General features: G+C 43.2%; 1 protein-coding gene across 4 annotated transcripts in view; it reads right to left on the reverse strand.

Annotated features, from left to right (window-relative positions):
- The window catches only part of LEKR1 (leucine, glutamate and lysine rich 1), a 185,287-nt gene that overhangs the window by 13,317 nt on the left and 145,150 nt on the right, over nucleotides 1-26,820 (reverse strand). For all 4 annotated transcript variants that reach the window (XM_073359605.1, XM_073359602.1, XM_073359604.1 and 1 more), the window contains 3 exons: nucleotides 25,560-25,637; nucleotides 25,031-25,234; nucleotides 14,347-14,440 (listed from right to left, as the gene is read on the reverse strand). In XM_073359605.1, the coding sequence (XP_073215706.1) occupies nucleotides 14,347-14,440; nucleotides 25,031-25,234; nucleotides 25,560-25,637 (376 nt within the window). The remainder of the gene's footprint in view (nucleotides 1-14,346; nucleotides 14,441-25,030; nucleotides 25,235-25,559; nucleotides 25,638-26,820) is intronic.

The following is a 26,820-nucleotide window of genomic DNA, read 5'->3' on the forward strand; positions in this document are numbered from 1 at the left end:
CCATGTATTGGTAGTGTTTGTTGCCCGACATCAATCAAAGATACTTTCTGAGGTCAAGGTGTATTGCCACATGAAAGTAAGCATCCTGCCAAACAAAGGGAGCACTCCAATGTCGAAGGAAGGGATAATAGATACAAGGGTTGCCATCCTGAAACTAATTTTTTGATAAGAAAACTGAACTGATTTAGGTCCACAATGGGTCAAAGACCACCTCTCCTTTTGGTAATCAGGAAGTACTGGAAATAGGTGCCTTACCCTCTGTGTTTGTATTGGTCCCATTTCCAAAAGAGACTGTTCTTCCTGAACTAAAACAGTCTTGTGAGATGGGTCCCTCAAAAGAGATGGGAAAGGTGGACTACGTAAAGGGAGGGAGGTGAACTGGAGGACATATCCCTCCTTTACGGTTTGAGCACTGACTTGTCCAAAGTAATCTCTATCCATGTACCATAAAAAGAGGGGGAGGTGCTTTCCACATAGTGGAAGGTGAGATACGGTTAGCGTGTAGTCCTCACCTCAAATGTCAAAATGACTGCTTCAAAGCCGACAAGATCTGGTGAAAAGGGCCTACTAAAAATTATGCTGATTGGCGATGTCTGGGAAGCTTAGATCTCCTAGAGGTCTCAGCTCATAGAACAATCTGTATTGAGTCTGAGGCTTGAACTCTGTTGTCTGTCCTCTTGTGGTCAAGTTCTGAAGAGCAACACACAGTCTTTTCCAGGAGTTGCATCTTAAGGTGAAGATCCCTCCACTTCTTCATCCTTGTTGGGAAGAAGGTAGAAGTAGGACATATATCCCTCACCTACATAAATTAGGCAGCTTTAATAACTATCACTGACAGAAAAGGAGTACTTGTGGCACCTTAGAGACTAACAAATTTATTTCAGCATAAGCTTTCGTGAACTACAGCTCACTTCATCGGATAAGCGAAAGCTTATGCTCAAATAAATTTGTTAGTCTCTAAGGTGCCACAAGTACTCCTTTTCTTTTTGCGAATACAGACTAACACGACTGCTACTCTGAAACCTATCACTAACAGGGATCATGACCCCCCTGTACATAGCATGTTGCTTGAACCCTGGGGATTTTTCCATAGTTCTCTATTCTGGGGGTTTTCTAACTACCTACCCTAGCTAATCTATACTACACAAACAATAAACCTAACTACAATATACAAATAAGATACAAATCTCTTTTCTAAAGGTTGGCTACTCAAAGCTGAAGAGCAGAGGGTAGCTACAACTCTTGCCAGGGAGGCGGATGCCATGCCCCTTTATACTCTCGGCTCAGTACATGAGGACAGTGGGGGCACGTGCTCTCCCTGCTGGTACTAGAGTGCCTTGTGCACACATACTCCTACACTGGAACATATATGTATATAATCACTTGGAGGAAAATGAGGCTTTTACTGTATTACCAATATGCCATGCACTGAACATTAAAAATACAAAATACTTAAGTTTTCTTTCTTACACATACATTTTATTATTCAGCCTGTCCCACTCAGCTTTGCCAATGAATAATAATTTACCATAGTAATTGGTTTCAGAGTAGCAGCCGTGTTAGTCTGTATCCACAAAAAGAAAAAGAGGACTTGTGGCACCTTAGAGACTAACAAATTTATTTGAGCATCCGATGAAGTGAGCTGTAGCTCACGAAAGCTTATGCTCAAATAAATTTGTTAGTCTCTAAGGTGCCACAAGTACTCCTTTTCTTTTTTCATAGTAATTGGGTATTTGAGATAATAACTCACATGGCCCTCACTGAGATGATATATGTATGTCTTGTGTGTGCAAGCTCAGAACTTTCTGGACAGTAGTGTCCATTGGGGCTGCACGAGCACCCCTATGTATGTCCCTGCGTGTCTCCACTTTCACTAAATCAAAAATCTGTTGCAAATCTCTGAAACATTGGGAATGAGGATGGATTAAGAATGCGAACCTATGCAGGTAATCATCAAAGAACCGCAGTTACTATGGTATGGAGTCATCATTCAGTCTCGTTTTCCCCACTCTTCAGATCACCTTTAAATTGTAATCATAAATAATCATAGATACAACACCCCATTGAGATGAAGAAGGCAGCTCACATCTCTCTCAGAACTGTTGATTCATTCTGTCTGCAGATTTAAGATGAGAACTTTGCACTGGTGGTCTGCATGCAGAATAACTTCACAGCCAAAGCACCTAAATCCAAAATTAGGCACCTAAACAAGTGGCCTGATTTACAGAGGTGCTGAGCAGCCACAGCTCTCAGTTATTCCACAGGAGGCCCAGCTGTGGCAGAACTTCTTAGAATCAGGCCACCTATTTCGCAGCTTAAGTTTGAAAATTTGTTCATAATTTCTTTAAATGTAAGTTTGATTCTGAAGGAAGATTTGGATATACCCAAATCTGTGACAAATACCCTAAAGCCGTGCACTAACATGGTCTTTATGCACAGCATAGTTCTAATGGACCTTCTTGCAATTTGTTAAATGATTATAAATATTATATTAAAATACACAGTAGTATGTTAACTTCTTAATCTTAAAAAAATTGCATAACCTATCAGCTTTACAGACTGCACTTTGCTATAATTATCTAATTTCAGGTGCTAAATATCTATCAAAAACCACTAAACACTTTTTTGGGGAAAAAGAACAGGAGTACTTGTGGCACCTTAGAGACTAGCAAATTTATTAGAGCATAAGCTTTCGTGGGCTTTTGGGGGGGAAGATGGTGTATATGGTCCTCCTTTCTAACAAAAAAACTCAGTCAATGTTTCAATTTTTTTTAACCAAATTGTTAAAAATTCTGTAATTGGCTATGAAACTCATATCCAGTGCTAGCCTGGAGTCAGTGTATACTGAAGCACTACAGGACCCTGAAAATAGAATTTTATATAATTATTATAAAATCATGAGACAGCTTTAAATGTGGCATCACAGAAGTATCAAAAACCTATCTTCTAGTTTATTAGATCTTAGAAATAAGAGTTTTAGGATTCAATTTATAGAAAATCATACCACAACTATTAATTACATCAGGTTTTGCTAGAATAAAGCCTGCTGTAGGAGTTTACTTGATTAGATATTGAAATGACAATAGACAATATTATACTCTTAGAAATATTTTTGATGATTAAAAATGCACCTTAATTTGCATTTTTCACATCTGAGGAACAGTTGAAATTAACTAATATCCATAATAATGAGTAAACTGGCAATTGTTTTTCAAAGTTCTTGTTCTAGTTGCATAACAATTATTCGCAAAAAGAAAAGGAGTGCTTGTGACACCTTAGAGACTGATGAAGTGAGCTGTAGCTCACGAAAGCTTATGCTCAAATAAATTGGTTAGTCTCTAAGGTGCCACAAATCCTCCTTCTCTTTTTGCGAATACAGACTAACATGGCTGCTACTCTGAAACATAGCAATTATTGAGTCTCTAATTATTTGTGTACCCAAAAGCAATTAAAAACCAAATAACAATTTAAACAACAAATTTTTTAAAGTTTTTTTCATTTAAGTTTCTGAAGTTTGTTCAAACGTGGATTTAAAGGATGTTTTTTAAAAGAACACTTTGTGCCTATGCAATGGCACAATGACCCTAAAAAAAGGTGACAATGTCACATTAGTTATTCTTTTGTCTGATGAGAGCATTTTCAGAGCACTTGACTTTCACCAAATTTTAATGGCTATGTTAGCAAAGATATAATTGCTCTCTCTTATTTGTACTAGTCTTTTATCTAGTTTTTATGTCAAACTGCACAACAAATTCTGATTATGCAAACTGCGTGACCTCTTACTAAAATTATATCCTGTACTAGTGAAGTTAAAACGTTTTAAGAGAGATATAAGAGATTATTATTAATCGTCCAAAAACTTTGTTGAGACTAAATAGAGTTCACGAATATAGCTTACATATTGAACCAAAAAAAGAAAATCGTAGTTACAAAAAAGTTTAAGGCTTGAGTCAGAAAATTCAAAGTTATTGTTCAACATGGTGCCTCCTTCCCACTTGATCTCTGAATTCATTGTGACAATTCTTTGCCTGGAATATCTTTTCGTGTGTGTAAAGGTGTGCTGGTCAGAAAATGGGCTGGATATTTACAGAGGCTTAAGATAGTTAAGCATCCAAATCCTATTGAAAGTCAGTTCTCTTAGCCCCTTCCAAAAATTCCAATCTTGGTCTCCAGTTCTCCACTGTCTCACGATCTGGGTCAGGGTTACAAATATGCTAGCCCCAGGGCATAGTACCATATCCACTGACTCCAGAGACTATTGCGAGAGAAGGGATGGTGAAGTAAGATTAGGGCAAGCACGTGAAGAGTATTACAGTTTGTGAATTAGACCGCAATCCTGGTACGACTCTGCATGGGTAGCTTAGTATATTATATGGTAAAATATACAGATCGTTTGCATGGGTAGAGGATAAAATCTAATTGACTGAACATAATATTTTTGAATGATATAAATAACACTTACAAATATGCTTTTGTAAATGTACTTGATTGGTATGTGTATATTTTAAAAAAATCAGCTGGAAATACTCCCCTCAGTCTGGATCTATATACCAAGTATATATTTATTTAAAAAGGACTGAAAAATCTTGTCCAAGTATGTGGATTATAATAAATCCTGATGAACTGAAGTGAAACTTTTTTGACATTTAAAATAAGTACATGAAATGAAGGCATTTTGTTGGTAAAAATTCCAGTGCACTTTTATAGTTACAACTTCAAGTTGTGGGCTAAGTTGGTTGGGTTTTGTCACGGTTCCTCCCCCACTCTGAACTCTAGGGTACAGATGTGGGGACCTGCATGAAAAACCTCCTAAACTTATCTTTACCAGCTTAGGTCAAAACTTCCCCAAGGTACAAAATATTACCCCCGTTATCCTTGGACTGGCCGCTACCACCACCAAACTAATACTGGTTACTGGGGAAGAGCTGTTTGGACGCGTCCTTCCCCCCAAAATACTTCCCAAAACCTTGCACCCCACTTCCTGGACAAGGTTTGGTAAAAAGCCTCAGCAATTTGCATAGGTGACCACAGACCCAAACCCTTGGATCTGAAACCAATGAAAAAGCATTCAGTGTTTTACAAGAAGACTTTTAATAAAAAATAGAAGTAACTAGAAATAAAGAAATCCCCCCTGTAAAATCAGGATGGTAGATATCTTACAGGGTAATTAGATTCAAAAACGTAGAGAACCCCTCTAGGCAAAACCTTAAGTTACAAAAAAGATACACAGACAGAAATAGTTATTCTATTCAGCACAATTCTTTTCTCAGCCATTTAAAGAAATCATAATCTAACACATACCTAGCTAGATTACTTACTAAAAGTTCTAAGACTCCATTCCTGTTCTGTCCCCGGCCAAGACGACTACAGACAGACACAGACCCTTTGTTTCTCTCCCTCCTCCCAGCTTTTGAAAGTATCTTGTCTCCTCATTGGTCATTTTGGTCAGGTGCCAGCGAGGTTACCTTTAGCTTCTTAACCCTTTACAGGTGAGAGGAGCTTTCCCCTGGCCAGGAGGGATTTCAAAGGGGTTTATCCTTCCCTTTATATTTATGACACGCCCCCCAAATCTCAGCTAGGGTGAAACACTGGCTGGGATTTCTTCCTGGAGCTCTAGGAAAACAGAGTTAATAAGACACATGCATCTCTAAATATACTACCAAGTACATAAAGACTAACAATATTTTCCACATCTCAAGGACGATTTTAACCAGTTGATTCTGGGAAACTTTCACGGGAGAGTGCATCAGCCACTTTGTTAGAAGCTCCTGAGATGTGTTGGATGTCGAAATCAAAATCTTGGAGAGCTAAACTCCACCGAAGAAGTTTTTTGTTTGTTTCTTTGACGGTGTGAAGCCACTTCAGTGCAGCATGGTCGGTTTGCAGGTGGAAACGCCGTCCCCAAACATATGGGCGTAGCTTTTCCAGAGCGTAGACAATGGCATAACATTCTTTTTCAGTGACTGACCAGTTGCTTTCCCTCTCAGACAGTTTTTTGCTGAGAAACACTACAGGGTGGAATTCTTGATCAGGTCCTTTCTGCATTAAAACTGCTCCCACACCACGCTCGGATGCATCTGTGGTTACTAGGAACGGTTTGTCAAAGTCTGGGGCCCTTAGTACAGGGTCAGACATGAGTGTCGCTTTAAGCTTGTTAAAGGCCTTCTGACACTTTCCGGTCCACTGAACAGCATTTGGCTGTTTCTTTTTGGTTAGGTCTGTCAGTGGGGCAGCGATTTGGCTGTAGTGCGGTACAAATCGTCTGTAATAACCGGCCAAGCCTAAGAAGGATTGAACCTGTTTCTTTGACTTTGGGACAGGCCACTTTTGGATAGCATCCACTTTGGCCTGTAGGGGGCTGATAGTTCCTTGACCCACCTGGTGTCCAAGGTAAGTCACTCTGTTTAGGCCTATTTGACACTTCTTAGCCTTAACAGTTAGTCCTGCCTCCCTTATGCGCTCAAGGACTTTTTGTAGATGTTCCAGGTGGTCTGCCCAGGAATCCGAAAATATGGCCACATCGTCAAGGTAGGCGACTGCATATTCTCCTAATCCTGCTAGGAGACCATCTACAAGTCTTTGGAAAGTGGTGGGTGCATTTCGCAGCCCGAAAGGGAGTACATTAAATTCATACAGCCCGAGATGTGTGATGAAGGCTGACCTTTCCTTGGCAGATTCATCTAGCGGTACCTGCCAGTACCCCTTGGTTAAGTCCAAGGTAGAGATGAACTGGGCCCGTCCCAGTTTCTCTAATAGTTCATCAGTGCGTGGCATTGGATAGTTGTCTGGGCGAGTTACAGCATTTAGCTTACGGTAGTCCACGCAAAAACGTATTTCCCCATCTGGTTTGGGAACTAGAACCACTGGAGATGCCCATGCACTTTCAGAGGGGCGGATTACACCCATCTGTAACATATCCTGGATCTCCCGTTCTATAGCAGTTTTAGCTTGAGGAGACACCCGGTAAGGGTGGACCCTAATTGGGTGAGCATTACCTGTGTCAATGGAGTGGTATGCCCGTTCAGTCAGTCCTGGGGTGGCTGAGAACGTTGGCGCGTAGCTAGTGCACAGCTCCTGGATCTGCTGTCGCTGCATACGCCCAAGGGTCATGGAGAGGTTCACCTCTTCCACACCACCAGCACATTTCCCTTCGTAATAGACACCTTCAGGCCACTCAGCGTCGTCTCCTCCCTGGGCTGTAAACTGACAAACCTTTAATTCTCTGGAATAAAAGGGCTTTAGAGAATTAATATGATACACCTTAGGCTTTCGGTTGGAGGTGGGGAATGCTATGAGATAATTAACAGCTCCCAGGCGCTCCTGGACCACGAATGGCCCTTCCCACGATGCTTCCATTTTATGGGCCTGGAGCGCCTTTAAGACCATGACCTGGTCTCCTACTTTGAAGGAACGCTCTCTGGCATGTTTATCATACCAGGCTTTTTGCTCTTTTTGAGCATCCTGTAAGTTTTCTCTAGCAAGGGCTAAAGAGGTTCGGAGGGTGTTTTGTAGGTTGGTTACAAAGTCCAGAATGTTAGTTCCTGGAGAAGGTGTAAATCCCTCCCATTGCTGCTTCACCAACTGCAATGGCCCCTTAACCTCACGGCCATATACAAGTTCAAATGGGGAAAACCCTAAACTGGGATGTGGTACAGCTCTGTAGGCAAACAGCAACTGCTGCAATACTAGGTCCCAATCATTGGAGTGCTCATTTACGAATTTACGTATCATGGCCCCCAAAGTTCCATTAAACTTCTCCACCATGCCATTTGTTTGATGATGGTAAGGAGTGGCAACCAAGTGATTTACCCCATGAGCTTCCCAAAGATTTTTCATAGTTCCTGCCAGGAAATTAGTCCCTGCATCTGTGAGGATGTCGGAGGGCCAACCTACCCTGGCAAAAATGTCTGCTAGTGCCTGGCACACACTTTTAGCCCTGGTGTTGCTTAGAGCTACTGCTTCCGGCCATCGGGTGGCAAAATCCATGAAAGTCAGTATGTACTGCTTTCCTCTGGGTGTCTTTTTCGGAAAAGGACCCAGAATATCCACAGCTACTCGCTGAAATGGAACTTCAATGATGGGGAGTGGCTGGAGAGGGGCTTTGACCTGGTCTTGGGGTTTTCCCACTCTTTGGCACACCTCACAAGACTGGACATAGGTAGAAACATCCTTGCCCATTCCCTCCCAGTGGAATGACCCCCCCAAACGGTCTTTGGTCCTGTTCACCCCAGCATGGCCACTAGGGTGATCATGGGCTAAGCTCAAGAGCTTGGCCCGGTATTTAGTTGGAACTACCAACTGTCTCTGAGGATGCCAGTCTTCCTGGTGTCCCCCAGAAAGAGTTTCCTTGTATAAAAGTCCTCTTTCTACAACAAACCTGGATCGATTAGAAGAGCTGAGAGGCGGTGGGTTGCTCCGTGCCGCCGTCCACGCTCTCTGGAGGCTTTCATCTGCTTCCTGTTCGGTCTGGAACTGTTCCCTTGATGCTGGAGACATCAGTTCCTCATTGGATTGGGGACATAGGCTTGGTCCCTCTGGAAGCGATATAGGGGATGGAGCTGTTTCTGTTGACTGTGAACCGCTCTCCGCTGGTGCACTATGTTGGGATTCAGGCTCCGGCTGAGCCTCTTGTGTAGGGTTATCGGCTGCTGCCAGTTCAGGTTCAGTGGGGCCCTCTGGTGTTGAGGTTGCAAGTACTGGATTCAGTGCTGGCACGGGGTCTGGTGTTGGTTGTTTGGCTGGTTCCGGTTCTGGGACTGGTTCCGTCTGGGTCTCTGGGACTGGATCCACTACTGCTGTTGCAGACATTGGCCTGGGGTCCGGGTCCATCACCTCTGACCGGGCCCTGATAGAAGTTTCCGGAACAGAGCTAGGCCCCACGGCTTGTTTAGCCTGGCTGCGGGTGACCGTTCCCACCCTCTTGGCCTGCTTCACGTGATTGGCCAAGTCTTCCCCCAACAGCATGGGGATGGGATAATCATCATAGACTGCAAAAGTCCACATTCCTGACCAGCCCTTGTACTGGACAGGCAACTTGGCTGTAGGCAAATTGAAAGAGTTGGACTTGAAGGGTTGAATCGTCACTTGGATCTCTGGGTTGATTAAATTGGGGTCCACTAAGGAAGCATGGATAGCTGACACTTGTGCTCCGGTGTCCCTCCACGCGGTGACCTTCTTCCCGCCCACACTCACAGTTTCCCTCCGCTCCAAGGGTATCTGGGAGGTATCTGGGCCTGTGGACCTCTGGTGTGATTCCGGGGCAATGAACTGTAATCTGTTGGGGTTCTTGGGGCAGTTGGCCTTTACATGCCCCAGCTCGTTACATTTAAAACATCGTCCAGCTGACGGGTCACCGGGGCGAGGTGGGTTGCTGGAGAACGGGGTGGTGGGACGATAAGGGGTCTGCAGGGTTCTTTGGGAGGTAGGTGGGGCTTTGGGCGGCCCCCGGTAATAGGGTGTGGTCTGGGGTGGTCCCTTCTGGTCTCCGCTCCAACTGCGACCAGTTTTCTTCTTCTCTGCCACCTCCACCCATCTGGCTCCAATCTCTCCTGCCTCGATTACAGTTTTGGGTTTCCCATCTAGGATGTATCTTTCTATTTCCTCAGGAACACCCTCTAAGAATTGTTCCATTTGCATTAGGAAGGGCAAATTTACTGGAGATTCAACACTTGCTCCTGATATCCAGGCATCCCAATGTTTTACAATGTGGTAGGCATGTCGGGTAAATGACATGTCTGGTTTCCACCTTAGGGCTCTGAACCTCCGACGAGACTGCTCGGGTGTTATCCCCATTCTGACTCTCGCCTTGGATTTAAACAGTTCATTCTTGTTCATATGTTCTTTAGGCATTTCAGCTGCCACCTCAGCTAAGGGTCCACTGAGCTGCGGCCTCAGCTCTACCATGTATTGGTCAGTAGAGATGTTGTACCCAAGGCAGGCCCTTTCGAAGTTTTCTAAGAAGGCCTCAGTATCATCACCTGCCTTGTAGGTGGGGAACTTTCTGGGATGGGAAGTGGTACCTGGAGAAGGATTGCTAGGGTTTGTTGGTATATTCTGCTGGGCCTTTATCCTCTCCATCTCCTCCACATGCTTCCTTGCCTCCATTTCCCTCTTGTGGGCAGCCTCCTGTACCTCCTTCTCCAGCCGCATGAGTTCTATCTGTCTTTCATGTTCCCTTTGTTTTTCCTCAGCCTGAAATTTGGCTAATTCCAGCTGTAGTCGAGCCGAGGATTTGGCCATTCTAACCTCTCTGTTTTTAACTAACTTTACACCCGAGGTTTAGAAATAAACAAACAAAACTTGGCTGTAAAATTTTGCTGTGCTGGAATAGAATACCTATTCTCTGATAGTGATTGTCAGCCTACAGAAAAAGACAATTCCCTTGTCTCTGCTCTGGGCCCAAATTAAAGCAAAAAACCTCCAACTACTTGGAAACCTGCTTACCCAGCCCAAAGAAAAAAAAATTTCTTTTCAAACCTGTGCTTGTAAAACAAAAAAAAATCAAAATCCTAAAAAAAACCCTGCCACTTTTGTCTCCAGGCAAATGGGTAGAGCACACAACCCCTATTTACTTTTAGGAAGAAAAGAAAAAAAAAACCTCTGGGTTGGAAGACTGTGAATTTCCCTGCAGGAGTTAAGTACCCTGCCTCCAGGCAAAGAAAACCTGCAATTCACAAGATAATCCCCTTTTGTCTCTGCTTGGCCACAAAGCAGAGAGAAACCAAGCTGCTTTCAGTTTCAAAGCTGCTTTCTGGACTTCCTAAAAATTCCTTTTTAAAATCTGTATTTCTAGTTCAAAAAATCTCAACTGGATCTCAAAATGATTTCAGGTTAATCCCACCACTGTGCCACCATGTCACGGTTCCTCCCCCACTCTGAACTCTAGGGTACAGATGTGGGGACCTGCATGAAAAATCTCCTAAACTTATCTTTACCAGCTTAGGTCAAAACTTCCCCAAGGTACAAAATATTACCCCCGTTATCCTTGGACTGGCCGCTACCACCACCAAACTAATACTGGTTACTGGGGAAGAGCTGTTTGGACGCGTCCTTCCCCCCAAAATACTTCCCAAAACCTTGCACCCCACTTCCTGAACAAGGTTTGGTAAAAAGCCTCAGCAATTTGCATAGGTGACCACAGACCCAAACCCTTGGATCTGAAACCAATGAAAAAGCATTCAGTGTTTTACAAGAAGACTTTTAATAAAAAATAGAAGTAACTAGAAATAAAGAAATCCCCCCTGTAAAATCAGGATGGTAGATATCTTACAGGGTAATTAGATTCAAAAACGTAGAGAACCCCTCTAGGCAAAACCTTAAGTTACAAAAAAGATACACAGACAGAAATAGTTATTCTATTCAGCACAATTCTTTTCTCAGCCATTTAAAGAAATCATAATCTAACACATACCTAGCTAGATTACTTACTAAAAGTTCTAAGACTCCATTCCTGTTCTGTCCCCGGCCAAGACGACTACAGACAGACACAGACCCTTTGTTTCTCTCCCTCCTCCCAGCTTTTGAAAGTATCTTGTCTCCTCATTGGTCATTTTGGTCAGGTGCCAGCGAGGTTACCTTTAGCTTCTTAACCCTTTACAGGTGAGAGGAGCTTTCCCCTGGCCAGGAGGGATTTCAAAGGGGTTTATCCTTCCCTTTATATTTATGACAGGTTTCATACCATGATATTTTTTTAAGATTACCTAAATAGTTTAGCCTATCCCATGTGTTCAAGAGGATAAGCAAAGCTTAATTTATACTTTTTCCTCACAGCTGTCAGAGGCGGAGAAAAGAAAATACACTCCCAAAAGATACCATGGAGTCTTCTCCCCCCCCCAGTAAGATAACACTAGGTAAGAAGGCAAGAATCCTGCAGAGGTGAGTACTGTCTCAAAGAACCTGTTGGAGAAAAGAGGATTGATGGGTATGAAGGGCCCTGATGCTGACTTATGGATGTTTATCAGAACCAAACTTTAAAGCTTCTGAAGTTTCCCCATACCTAGTTTTTAATGGATTTTTCCAGAGTTGAGGCTGGCTCAATATGTATTTTATATGCTGTTTTGCAATGAGGAAGCTGTTTTATTGAGTGTTTTATATATGAAGGGAGGCTGATTTACTGCATGCCCTACAGGTAGTCTCACTATGCTGGGATGTGCATGTTTGTTTATGTATTTTACTGCTTTTTTACTCTTTCAAGCAGGCCATGAGGAAAGTATTATTTCAATTGGGATCTCACATTTGAACGGACATAAACTTGGAAAATGTGAAAGTTGTATTTGGCTGATCCTTTATACATAACGTTCACCTAGCCATGTGTAGGTAGACGCAGGACATTTCCCCCTCTCCCTTTTCATTTCTATTACTTTAGTTTTATATACTCCACATACAGCGTGGTCTGTAACTGAACCATGATTTATTCTCTGAATTGTCAGCAGTACCCACCTTATCTGCTGCTGCTCCTGTCTGATATTGTTTTATTAAGCTTTCAATTCCTATTCGTAAGTCCTGTGACTCTCTTTGTGGGGAACACAAGTAGTGTCGGTAATGCTAGCACTATACATAAACTCTGGGAAGGGATCCAGCTTGTGGATTGTGTTAGAAGAGGTGCTTAATTTTGCCCCATCCTGCTGTAGTCCATACACTACATGAACCTACTGGCTTTTTGCATAGGAAATTCTCTTCTCTTCGTGCAGAACAGGTTTGGGGAGCATAAGTAGAGTTGAATATACCTCTCTGTGTGCCCTTGAGTTACTTTCACAATGACATAGCCCATATACATGTCCCAGAACCATGACTAATCTCTTTTCCACAGTGTGTGGGGGTGGGGGGTTGGGGGGAGCATACATCAGAAAGCCTGTTCCTCTGCCAAGGCAATTTATCCCCAAACTTACCCAGAGCAATCAGCTCTGCCTGCCCCATTCTGCTAACTATCCTTTTCCTCATATGCAATCTTTACTTCACTTTTCTCCTTGTCCCTATCAAAAAACTCTAAGTGTATTTAACAAGATTCTTATTCTGCCTCACAACTTCTCTCTTTCCCTCACAAAAGAAAAGTGTCAGAGTTGGTCACTATCCTAGTACCACTCAAAAATAAGAAAAAAGAAATGTTATGTGAAAGTGACTTTTCACACTTCTGTATAATTCAATGAATAAAATAACCAATGCCATGCCATTTCATGGAAAAGTTCAACTGCAGGAGGGTAAAATCACTTGAAATGCAATAGAGACAGTTCTCACAGTAAATTTCACCCAAAGAAGTCCTTACTTTAACACATCTCTACTCTGCGGGGAGCGAGGGGGGGGGGGCAAGTATAAAACAACAGCAGCATCAGCAGTAGATGACTATTTGGCAGAGATGGCAAAGGACACCTTTAAAGACGCAGACACTAAAAGAGGTAGAAATAGAATCAGTAATAGAACCTCTTTCTGCACTCCTGTATTCTTAGCTCTGTGCCCATCACTTCAGGATTTCCCTAACTCTTATTTCCTTTAAGGTAAACCTTTAAACTGAAAATAAGTGTTGCTTTTGCCAGCCTTGACTCTATAGATGACATAACTAGTTTTGAGGTCCATTTTCCTCTCCATGCATGTGCATAACTTGCAATGATATATTAATGGGAGTTATGGGCTCATATTAAGAGGACAATAAACTCTATGTTTCAAAAACAGAATTCAGAAAGGGAATATAAGGTTTCAACAGGTATTATCACTTCTTCACTGTTCTATTGCCCCAAGCAATGAGCATGATATTAAACTCTATCTAGTAGTCATTTTCAATTGTATGGTAAGAATTCAGTTGAATTTGTTGTTTCTTTGGCATCTCAACTTATTTGTTGTGAATAAAAGCATAAAAAGGTGCAAAAATCTGGTTTTGTCAAGCTCCAGAATTAACATCTCATAAATCACAATATGCTAAATAAAACAGTCCACTTGGTTAGTTGTTATTGCGTTTACAGTTATGCATAGCTGGGTTGATGAGCAAAACCTTTTGTTTGTCTGGATATTATTTCTTCTTTTATAGTTTTCTTTGGGGTATTAAAATATATTGGTATTGGATGCAGCTATACCCAGATGTTTTAGGAAAGGCATTTTTCTCTCCACATCTCCAACAATGGTCAATCTCATTTACAAATGAAGTGCTGAAAAATTAACATTATGATCATAGCAAAATCTTTTGTATTCAACCTTTAATCTGTCTAGGGATTACCCACTTAAAAACTTTGCATAAGGAATACTCTAGACATGCTTGGACTGGAGAAGTTAAATCTAGCTCTGTACACAGTTTCTTGACAAGTGACTAGGACTAAAGAAAACAAATAAAAACAGTACCAACTAGAAATACAATATCACCTTTTCCCTCCAGTTATCTTCATTCAGAATCTTCTGTCTTAATGCTTCCTGCAGCTGTTCTGTTCTGTTCTGATGAGAAATCAGCGTCAACTCCCTAGAAACCACAAAAACCTGTAACTAAAAGAGGTATTCTGCCTAGATGAATTTTCTAGCAGTTAAACCCTTTGCAGCAGGGACCATCTTTTACTCTGTGTTTTTTGGTACATAATACAATGGGGCCCTTCAATCCTGACTGGGGCCTCCAGGCACTACAGTAATCATTATTTATATAATACTGTTGTAGTTCTGCCATCTGCCTTTTTTTGTTTGTTTGTTTGTTTTACACACAATATTATATGAGCTTACAGTTCCATATATCTTGATATAAAGTGCAAATATTTTAATATTTTCTCAAGTTGATTTTCACGTAACTTTATATGACTATAATGGATATAATAATAAAAAGAAAGGCAGTTACAGTTAGTTGAACTCAAAACATTACAATACTGCAACAAGTTTTGAATCAGCACCACTGAGTAGTGCTGAGTAAGTTCATAACTAACTTAGCTAATATTTAACGACAAGAAAAAATATTCTTAAATGATGCCAGTAACTAATGTGTAATACAGTTGGTAAAAAACAGTTACTAACCTTTCTGTAACTGTTGTTCTTCAAGATGTATTCTCATGTCCATTCCATGTTAAGTGTGTGCATATTAGGTGGAGGGCCTTGAGGCTCGGGTGGAGCAATCAGCTGTGATCTTGCGAGATCAGGTACATGAGGAGAGAGAATGGCAACAGGGCCACTACTGACATGTCCAACAACATGCAGACCAGTGCTGACGCAGCCATGTGGGGACTATAAGAATAACCCTTGCTTTGTCCCACTTGACTTTCAGCAGGACCTTGTGCACAAGAAGAATGGGGGGAAATGCATAGAACAAGACTGCCAGACTGCTGCGCTGGGCATCACAAAATGCGGAAGAGATGGCCAGCCCTCTGTGGAGATAGAGGCGGTTAGGGACTATTTAGAAAAGCTGGACGTGCACAAGTCCATGGGGCCGGACGAGTTGCATCCGAGAGTGCTGAAGGAATTGGCGGCTGTGATTGCAGAGCCACTGGCCATTATCTTTGAAAACTCGTGGCGAACCGGGGAAGTCCCGGATGACTGGAAAAAGGCTAATGTAGTGCCAATCTTTAAAAAAGGGAAGAAGGAAGATCCTGGGAACTACAGGCCAGTCAGCCTCACCTCAGTCCCTGGAAAAATCATGGAGCAGGTCCTCAAAGAATCAATCCTGAAGCACTTGCATGAGAGGAAAGTGATCAGGAACAGCCAGCATGGATTCACCAAGGGAAGGTCATGCCTGACTAATCTAATCGCCTTTTATGATGAGATTACTGGTTCTGTGGATGAAGGGAAAGCAGTGGATGTATTGTTTCTTGACTTTAGCAAAGCTTTTGACACGGTCTCCCATAGTATTCTTGTCAGCAAGTTAAGGAAGTATGGGCTGGATGAATGCACTATAAGGTGGGTAGAAAGCTGGCTAAATTGTCGGGCTCAACGGGTAGTGATCAATGGCTCCATGTCTAGTTGGCAGCCGGTATCAAGTGGAGTGCCCCAAGGGTCGGTCCTGGGGCCGGTTTTATTCAATATCTTCATAAATGATCTGGAGGATGGTGTGGATTGCACTCTCAGCAAATTTGCGGATGATACTAAACTGGGAGGAGTGGTAGATACGCTGGAGGGGAGGGATAGGATACAGAAGGACCTAGACCAATTGGAAGATTGGGCCAAAAGGAATCTGATGAGGTTCAATAAGGATAAGTGCAGGGTCCTGCACTTAGGACGGAAGAACCCAATGCACAGCTACAGACTAGGGACCGAATGGCTAGGCAGCAGTTCTGCAGAAAAGGACCTAGGGGTGACAGTGGACGAGAAGCTGGATATGAGTCAGCAGTGTGCCCTTGTTGCCAAGAAGGCCAATGGCATTTTGGGATGTATAAGTAGGGGCATAGCGAGCAGATCGAGGGACGTGATCGTTCCCCTCTATTCGACATTGGTGAGGCCTCATCTGGAGTACTGTGTCCAGTTTTGGGTCCCACACTACAAGAAGGATGTGGATAAATTGGAGAGAGTCCAGCGAAGGGCAACAAAAATGATTAGGGGACTGGAACACATGAGTTATGAGGAGAGGCTGAGGGAGCTGGGATTGTTTAGCCTGCAGAAGAGAAGAATGAGGGGGGATTTGATAGCTGCTTTCAACTACCTGAAAGGGGGTTCCAAAGAGGATGGCTCTAGACTGTTCTCAATGGTAGCAGATGACAGAACGAGGAGTAATGGTCTCAAGTTGCAGTGGGGGAGGTTTAGATTGGATATTAGGAAAAACTTTTTCACTAAGAGGGTGGTGAAACACTGGAATGCGTTACCTAGGGAGGTGGTAGAATCTCCTTCCTTAGAGGTTTTTAAGGTCAGGCTTGACAAAGCCCTGGCTGGGATGATTTAACTGGGAATTGGTCCTGCTTTGAGCAGGGGGTTGGACTAGATGACCTTCTGGGGTCCCTTCCAACCCTGATATTCTATGATTCTATGATTCTAACAAGAGCTTTGTCCATGGGAGCAGGAAGACATCTGCGAGTGAGCCTGGGCTGTGACCATGTAGTGAGCAAAACTGCTGATATTTCCTGTTCTGTGTGGTTGCAAACAGGTCTACAAGGGTAAACCCCCACCTCTGGAAGATGGACTTGGCTACATCAGGGCAAAGGGACCAGTTGTGGTGAGAAGAGAAAGATCTGCTGAGGTTATTTGCCAGAGTGTTCTGGGCTCCCGAAAGGTGAGAAGCTTTGAGGTAGATGAAATGCTCAGCGCAGAAATCCCACAAGAGAATGGCTTCTTGACACAAGATGGAAAAGCGCACTCCTCCCCGCCTGTTGATATAAAACAAGGCTGCTGTGTTGTCCATAAGTACACACCCAATCTTGCCTGCAATCTGGGGTAGAAACACCTGGCATGCTAGGCAGACATTTCTGAGCTCTCTGACTTTTATATGCAAGAAGAGCTCCTCCTGGGACCATAGGTCTTGAGTCCTGAGGTTTTTCCAGGTGAGCCCCCCAACCTAGATCAGATGCATCTGAGATTAGGGCTACAGGTAGCTGGGGAGTGACAAAGGGAATAGCCACTGACCAGGGATCCCACCACCAGTCAAGGGAGGCAAGGACCAGGGCAGGAATTGTAAGCACTGAGACCAAATGCTGATGGCTCTGCAAGTACACTGAGGCCAGCCAAGCTTGAAGGGGTCTGAGGCACAGTCTTGCATGCTGCACTATGTAAGTGTACGTGGCCATGTGACTAAAAGTTAGAAGCTGAAATGGGCTGTCGTGACAAGGTGGGCCTTGACCTGCGATATCAGCATAAATATTATCGGGAAGCAAGCCTCTGGGAGGAAGGCTCTGGCCCAGGTGGAATTAAGCACTGCACCAATAAACTGTCCTCTGAATGGTATGAGAGTTGACTTCTGCTCGTTTATCAGTTGGCTCAGGACTCGGAAGGTAGCTTAGACTAGACCGATGCTGGCTCTTACCTGTGCCTCGGACTGGCCCTTGATCAGCCAGTCATCGAGGTAAGGATAGACTTGTATACCTCACCTTTTGCCACCATCGCCATGCATTTTGTGAAACCTTGAGGGGCTGCTGTCAGGCCGAAAGGGAGGACAGTGAATTGGTAGTGGGTCTGGTTCATCATGAACCTTAGGAACCGTCTGTGGCCCTGGAAAATGGAGATGTGGAAATAGGCATCTTTCAAGTTGAGTGTGGCATACCATTCCCCTAGATCCAGGGAGGGGATAATGGAGGCAAGGGAGACCATGCAGAACTTCAGTTTCTTGAGATAACTGTTGTAGCAACGCAGGTCTAGGATGGGTCGGAGACCCCCTTCGGCCTTCAGGATTAGGAAATAACAGGAGTAAAACCCTTTCCCTCTCAAGTTCTAAAACACCTCCTTCACAGCCACTACCCAAAGTACGGTTTGCACCTCCTAGACTGGAAGTTGCTCGTGAGAAGGGTTCCTGAAGAGGGATAGGGATGGGGATGGGAGGTGGGATGGCAGGTGGAAGAATACAGAAGGGTATAACCTCTCTCCACCATATTCAGCACCCAATGGTCTGAGGTGATGAGACACCATGCTGGGCTGAAGTAGGAGAGTCAGTCTGAAAAGAAATGGGGGCAGGATCCAGTATGGGAACTGATATTATGCCCTTGAGCGCCTCTTCAGAAGTTCTGCTTGGGGCCTCCTGGACATCTCTGCAGGCCCAGTAGTGGGACTGAGGTGGAAGAGGGCAGTTGCCTGCACTTACAACCCCTGCTTTGTTTCTTAAACAAGTCTTGGCGCAGTGGAGGAACCAAGAAGCAGACCAGTTGTTGAGGTCTGAAGTTCTTCCTTGAAACTGCTGGGGCAAAGAGGCCTAAGGACATGAGGATGGTCCTAGAATCCTTCAGGCCATGGAATTTTTCGTCATCTGTTCCAAAAAGAAGGAAGTCCCTCAAATGGAAGATCCTGAATGGTCTGCTAAACCTCAGGTGGTAGGCCTGAGGATTGGAGCCAAGAGCACCTTCGCATGAAGACCGCTCATCATTCTAGCAGCCGTGTCAGCTGCATCCAGGGAAGCCTGGAAGGGAGACCCTGGCTATAGTCTTTCCTTCCTCCACCAGAGCGGAGAATTCCTGTCTGGATTCTTGGGGCAGTTAGTCCTTGAATTTAGACATGGAGTCCCAGATGTTATAATCGTACTGCCCAAGCAAGGCCTGCTGGTTGGAGATGTGGAGCTGTAATCCACCAGCAGAATAAATCTTTCTACCAAACAAGTCCAGCTTCTTTGAGTCCTTTGACCTGGGGGTTGCAACCTGCAGCCCTTGCCCGTCTCTTTCGTTGGCCGTTGCGACCAGAAGGGACCCAGGGGAGGGAGGAGAGGATGGGAATATAGGTACTTATACCTGTTGGAGGGAACAAAGTACTTTCCCTATGCTCTTTTTGAAGTAGGTGGCAAAGAGGACAGGGTCTGCCATAGGGATCTGACAGGAGCCATAACAGCCTCATTGAGGGTATGGCCACCTTTGATGGGGGCTCTACAGCCAAGATGTCGATCATGCTGTGGTAGGATTCTTTGAGCATCTCCATTTCCAGCCCTAGGTTAGAAGCTACCCTTTCCAATAGCTCCTGGTGAGCTCTAAAGTCACTCCGAGGTCCCCCATCCACTCAAACCTGACACAACTTCATCTGGGGAGGAGGAGGAGGAAGTGTGCACTGGCAGGACGCCTTCCTCCTCTTCTTCTGCACCAATCACATCATGTAGCCCCAAATCCTGAGAATCAGTACCGGAGTCCGAGTTGGGTGCCAGATGGAGTGGTGGAGGGTCCCTTCTCTCGGAAGCCACTAAGTTTGAGCAGCGGAAAGGTAGTCCTAGTAGGGGGGTAACCCCACAGATTCCAAAAAGGCCATTGGACCTGCATAGGCCACTGCCCACTGGTTGCCTAGAGGGGCAACTGCACCAGGATATGATGGAACATAAGCTGGGTTCTGATACTGGCCCTTTGGCTGCATCCACCTCCAACTCCAATGAAAAGTTGGCCTGCGGACCCCTGGGGGGTGGTACGCCTCACTTCCACCGGCCGGTGCTGAGAATCCAGGGAATGGTGCCAGAGTGGGGAAACCTTCGCCAACATCAGCAGGGTCGGTTTTCCTCTGGTCGGTAACTGAAAGACCTGGTGCTTGAATGGAGCTCAGGGCAACATGCTCCTTTCTGCTCAACATACTCGCCAATGCCGGATCTTGCCCCACCTGGGTCAGCAGTACTGGGAGTGCCATCAGATCCTTGGCTGCTGAGAACGACGTCCCTTGGCCTGTGCCACTTCCCGCAGGCCCCATTGGCCTGAAGTGGCGAACCGCAGCCAGAGGGAGCCACAGTTGGCTGAACCTGGGGACGCGGCAGGTAAATAAACCGCTCCGGCGTGCCAGGGGCTTTCCCTGAACAAGCGGCGGACCGGCTTTGAGAACCACTGCCCTAGAAGACCTCTGCGTACTCCCAGGGGTACACATACCCCTGGTCGAGAACCACTGTCTCAGGCCATTACCTTTCACGCAGTTACCACTATACTGAGCCTAATAATTTGTGTTTGGCTAAAGCATATTTTCCAGAAAAGCATCCAATCTTGATCTGAAGACACCAAGAGATGGAGAATCCACCACTTTTCTTGGTAGTGTGTTCCAGTGATTAATCACACTTACTGTGGAAAACTGAATCTGTTCCTAGCGTTGACCAGTTTTTCAAAAGTGGCTTATAATTCTGTGTCTCAATTTTTGGGAGTCCATCTTTAGTCACCTTGGAACTGATCTTTCAATATGCTGAACACCTATTGCTCAAAGACCCTAATTCAAGAAAGCACTTAAACCCATGTTTAAGTCCTCCCTATTGATGGCTTCACTTTAGAGTGTGCTTAATTTTAAGCATGTGCTTAAGTGTTGTTCTGAATTGGGATGCTTTCCTGAATCAGGGCTAAATTGAGGTGGAGAATAGCTGTATTATTGTACTACTTGGTATCTGAAAATTCTAAAATTGGGCACTCAAAAGAATATTCACACAAAATTAAAAGCCACTTCTGAAAATTGGGGCCTACTTAATTCATAGGAGTGATGGAAAGCTTAATTCATGTTTGAGGTCCTTGGATGAAAGATGCTCTAGGCCCAATTCAAATCCCACTCAAGTCAGTAGGAGGTTTTCTACTGACTTCAGCAGGCATTGGATGAGGTCCTATAAAAATGCATGTATTATAGATATTTGCCAGCATTGTTATAGCTGGTATATTAATGCAAACAATTTAAAGTATTGGAAAGCTTAAAATGCTCTGGGACCCTGACCCCGAAAACCTAATTTGGGTTAACTACAACTAAGTTCAATAGGAGTTTTGTCTGAGTTTGAACTGAAGGTTCAGGTTCTATGACTTTAAAACAGGATTATGAAGAAGACAAGATTGCTGAGTGAAGAGAGGCTCCACTCTACTCAATGGCATTTCTATGTCTGTCTTTAATGGCAGGTTTCAGAGTAACAGCCGTGTTAGTCTGTATTCGCAAAAAGAAAAGGAGTACTTGTGGCACCTTAGAGACTAACCAATTTATTTGAGCACGAGCTTTCGTGAGACAGCTCACGAAAGCTCGTGCTCAAATAAATTGGTTAGTCTCTAAGGTGCCACAAGTACTCCTTTTCTTTTTGTCTTTAATGGCGTAACTTTTGAAAACCACATCTGATCAAATCCAAAATTCCAGGGAATGTTCTAGGTATCAGTGGGCAGAACCTTATTGATTCTGATGAAAACAGGACAACCAGAAGAGCCAGATTTCCTCCCAAATCACCATTTGGTCACTCAGGATACAGAGGTGAGGCAGTGACCTCCCAGAGGCCTGTGGCAGGGGAGCAGTCACTTTGGATACACCTCAGGATTAGGGTTTAGGGTGACGGTTAGTGGGCCCCTCATGCCATTCTAGCCAGCCTCCCCTCAGCTGGGACCTTTGCCCTCCAACCCTGGCCAGCTCCCCAGCCAGGGCCTCTCATCCCCATTCTGGCCAGACCCTCGCTCAGTTACACCCCTCACTCCCCCCACTTCAGCCATACCCCTCACCCCCCAAAAGAATCCTTTTGAGTTTGGTGAAAATTGGAAAACTGGAAAAGCCTGATTTCTACCAAAATCAACAGAGTTCAGACCACAGTGGTATGTGTATGTAGGGAGGGGCTGCTGAACATACAGCTGCGGCTACAGAAGCAACAAAGTGTGCAACCCAAAAAAAGATCTGGAGATGTTTAGCTGCTAGCAATGTCAAAATGTATATGACTAAATGCTGCTTCAACTGCTGCTTTCAAAGTGCCTCTTTTGCAAGTAGAGTCTCTTTATCAGTACAAAGAAAAGGAGTACTTGTGGCACCATAGAGACTAACCAATTTATTAGAGCATAAGCTTTCGTGAGCTACAGCTCACTTCATCAGATGCATATCGTGGAAACTGCAGCAGACTTTATATATACACAGAGAATATGAAACAATACCTCCTCCCACCCCACTGTCCTGCTGGTAATAGCTTATCTAAAGTGATCATCAGGTGGGCCATTTCCAGCACAAATCCAGGTTTTCTCACCCTCCACCCCCCCACACAAATTCACTCTCCTGCTGGTGATAGCCCATCCAAAGTGACAACTCTCTACACAATGTGCATGACAATCAAGTTGGGCTATTTCCTGCACAAATCCAGGTTTTCTCACACCCCCCCCACCCCCATACACACACAAACTCACTCTCCTGCTGGTAATAGACTGGGAGTGGCTAAGTCATTATGCAAGGTAGCCTGTTTCCTCTTGTTTTTTCCTACCCCCCCCCTCAGATGTTCTGGTTTACCTTGGATTTAAACTTGAAGAGTAGTCAGTTTGGATGAGCTATTACCAGCAGGAGAGTGAGTTTGTGTGTGTATGGGGGTGGGGGGGATGTGAGAAAACCTGGATTTGTGCAGGAAATAGCCCAACTTGATTGTCATGCACATTGTGTAGAGAGTTGTCACTTTGGATGGGCTATCACCAGCAGGAGAGTGAATTTGTGTGGGGGGGTGGAGGGTGAGAAAACCTGGATTTGTGCTGGAAATGGCCCACCTGATGATCACTTTAGATAAGCTATTACCAGCAGGACAGTGGGGTGGGAGGAGGTATTGTTTCATATTCTCTGTGTATATATAAAGTCTGCTGCAGTTTCCACGATATGCATCTGATGAAGTGAGCTGTAGCTCACGAAAGCTTATGCTCTAATAAATTGGTTAGTCTCTAAGGTGCCACAAGTACTCCTTTTCTTTTTGCGAATACAGACTAACACGGCTGTTACTCTGAAATTTATCAGTACACCGGATGAGAGTGCAGCATTATTCCACATAGATAACACTTTCAAAATGCAGTATTTTTTGGCCAATGAAAGGGATTATCACCTTTTTTGCTGTTTGGAAGCTACTTTTCGAAGGCTTGTCAAAGAGGATGGCGAATTCAGGGAAATAGGTATGGATTTTTTTTTTATTTTTATTATTTAATTTTGTAATGATTTAACTAAGAGACCGGCATCAAAACAGAAAGATTACACTATAATTCTTATTCATACCTGTAGCCCTTTAGGCATGCACATGCCCAAACGTTTAACCAAAGCTTACTATTTCAGTAAATATGGTAGTGAAGGCTTCTGACTTTGCAGGATGGACTGAGACTCAGGGGTATGAAGAATAACATTACAAAGTATAACAAAGTGGAATGTTTGCCATGCCCAGAACTTAGTGACAAAACCCCCCTACAACTTTTAGAGGATTTTTTCCTCAGTAACAAGTGATGATCATTCTCAAATTACATATATAACTCTATTAGCCAGTGGAACTCATTGCTACAGGTATTACTGAGGCCAATAGCTTAGTAGGATTCAAAAGGATTGGCTATTTGTCTAGACCTGTGGTTCCCAAACTTGTTCTGCCGCTTGTGCAGGGAAAGCCCCTGGCTGGCCGGGCCAGTTTGTTTACCGGCTGCATCCACAGGTTCGGCCAATTGTGGCTCCCAGTGGCTGTGGTTTGCTGCTCCAGGCTAATGGGCGCTGCTGGAAGCGGCTGTGGACTTGACAGGTAAACAAACCGGCCCGGCCCGCCAGAGGCTTTCCCTGCACAAGCAGCAGAACAAGTTTGGGAACCACTGATCTAGACAACACAAATATTCAGAATTACAATAAAAAAGCCTAGATCGTTGGAAGGCTAACTCTCATTCTTCTAAGGAAGAAATTTTCTCTGTGGGCAGGTGATTGCATAACTGCCCTCTGTAGTATTTCTTACTCCTTTCTTTGAAGCATCTGATACCAGCCATTAGGCTACATTATCCAGTATGGCAATTTTAATGCTCTTGTTATCCATTAATTAGGCTTCTGGAGCACATTCCAACTGTTGGTATAAAAATTTACTGTATTTAGAGATTAAAGAAAATCTGTACAACTAAATAATTTAGGAATGTGTAACATTATTAATCAAAACAAGATATACTAGCCAGTGTTTTATAGAACATATCTAAATTCACATGTAGCTGGATATTCTGCTATCTTTATATACTTTTAAACTATTACGCCATTGTAATGGAATACAAACATAGCTTTAATTAAAATATTGTATGGTGCGGTTCTTCCTTTTTTAACTAATGTTATGACTCTTTAGATTTTTGCTATAACAAACTCATGACTTTTCTCATTTTTTGCCATGACAAAAAGTCAGCATTACTTACAAACAATATATAGAAAGGTCCTTATCCCATCACAGAAACAAGACTGATAAAACTGCAATGCTTTGATAACATCTTGTTTTTTCAGTTGCTTCTAAACTAAAGGGGCTCTTTAATTTAAACTGTAATAAATGTGAATATCAGTAACTACTACACGTTTTTTGTTTTAAAAATTCATTATGCTGTTTTCTGATAGATATTGTAGCATGCGCTTTACATTAGGCACATACTACACATGGGGTTATAATGATTTTACTTTTTTGATAAAAGTAAGGAAGTCTGAAGATTTGACTTTTAGGGGACTTTTTATTTCAAGATATCCTCAGAAAGAAAATCTAGGCAAAAATCAAGCTATGCAAAAGTATGCATGGTGAGTCATTTCTGATTACCTTTCTTGTTTCAGCATTACTACTTCTTCCTCTCTCTGTCTAAGAAGAGCTTTAATTGTTTCCAGTTCACTCTCTGAGCAACTGGTTCTTTTTTTTAGATCTTCTTCTTGCCTTTCTTTCTCTGCCACTTCTTCCTGTAAACGTTTGCATACTTGTTGGCAAACTAGCAAAGACTCTTCTTTTTCTTTTAGATCTTTAGTAAGTCTAAATAAATAATAATAATAATAATAATTAATAATAAATCACCAAAATATCACAGCTGATGCATTTTTCTTTATAGATAAAAGATATCCTGAGATTTTTGCTTGTAAAAGAGAATATTACACAAAGACAAAAAATAAAGGAAAAAGAAGGCCGAAGAACATCTTTGTGAAGTTAACTAGAATGATCATTCAAATACAATCAGAAAAAATAAAAGTTACAAGTACCAAAAGATCTGTGATTAAAAAATGAGGAATATTAAAATAATAAAAATAATTTGATCTTTCTCATCATTTGTATATAAAATAAAAACAATTCTGTAATAAACCTGGATTTAGACATTCCATTTTCATACTCCAGCTTTTGAAGTTCACTTTGACAGATGTCAACTTCCTTTGATTTCATCCTAAAATATAACAATTCATAAAGTATACATTAGCCCCAAGAAATCAAAGCCTTTACTCATTAAATGATTTGGACTTCATTTGTTAACTGTTTCACGCTTTTTATTTTAGTTGAATACCATGAAAAATTTCCCTACAGGGAGATTTATTAAACTGTGGTATTGTCATGCTCTCTGTACATCTTTGAATAGATATATCATATATACTGAACGTATACACACACATTTTTAATCCTGTCTCAAACAGGCCTACCAGTGAAGCACACGTGTAACTTTAAGCGCACGAGTAGTCCTGTTAAATCATTGTAAATTTAATGGAATGTGTGTTTTGCTGGAATCAGGGACTTAAACAAGAACTAAGGTATGAATGTTTGCAATGCCCTCTGTGTATCCCCAGTTGGTGGATGATCCTTAGTAACTACTGTCAGCCCCAGTTTGAGTAATCCTTAAGTTTAAGATTTCTAATTTAAGATTTGTAAGTGGGAGCCTATGTGAAACAAACTAGCGGTCTCACTCTGGTTCCTAGCTATTAATTAATTATTATAGTAGTACTAAGAGGCCCCAGCCAAGATTTGAGCCCCATTGCCTGGCATTGTACAAATGGAGTAAGAGACTGTCCCTGACCCAAACAGCTTATGATCTAAATAGGCAAGACAGACAAAGGATCAGAGGAAAGGAATATAACATGTAATCAGAATGAACAATAGGATGGTCTGCAAATGCCATTTTACTTCCACAATACTATTTTTTGTTGTTTTTTGCTATTTGTGTGGGGGGGGGGCGGCTTTTGTTGAAAGGGTATTAAGTAAACAGAAAGACAAAGAAAGGGGCAAGTGACTTTCACAGGTGGCTGTCCCTTTATGGGGAGTTGGGATCAGCTGCCTCACAGCTAGGGATCAGGTGATTATAAAAGCCAGCAAGTGTCTCAGTTGGGGTAGAGCATTGCAAGGAGTAGGCTGGCTCTGGAAAGAAGCCCCTGGGTCAAGATTCAGTTTGGCTCTTGTAGGAGGCCCTAGAGCAGGGTATGACTCCCAGGCAAGTGGCCTCCAAAGTGGAAATCCATAGGAAGTAGATAGGTCTTCTGCAGAAGACCCTAGGTTTGGGGGAAGGGATGATCGCTGGGCTGTACTCATTTACTGTGGAAGAAATAAAGCTGAAGTCCTGAGAAAAGGGCCTGAACCAGACT

The sequence above is a fragment of the Lepidochelys kempii genome, chromosome 9, assembly GCF_965140265.1.
Source record: "Lepidochelys kempii isolate rLepKem1 chromosome 9, rLepKem1.hap2, whole genome shotgun sequence".
Classification (NCBI taxonomy): Eukaryota; Metazoa; Chordata; order Testudines; family Cheloniidae; genus Lepidochelys; species Lepidochelys kempii.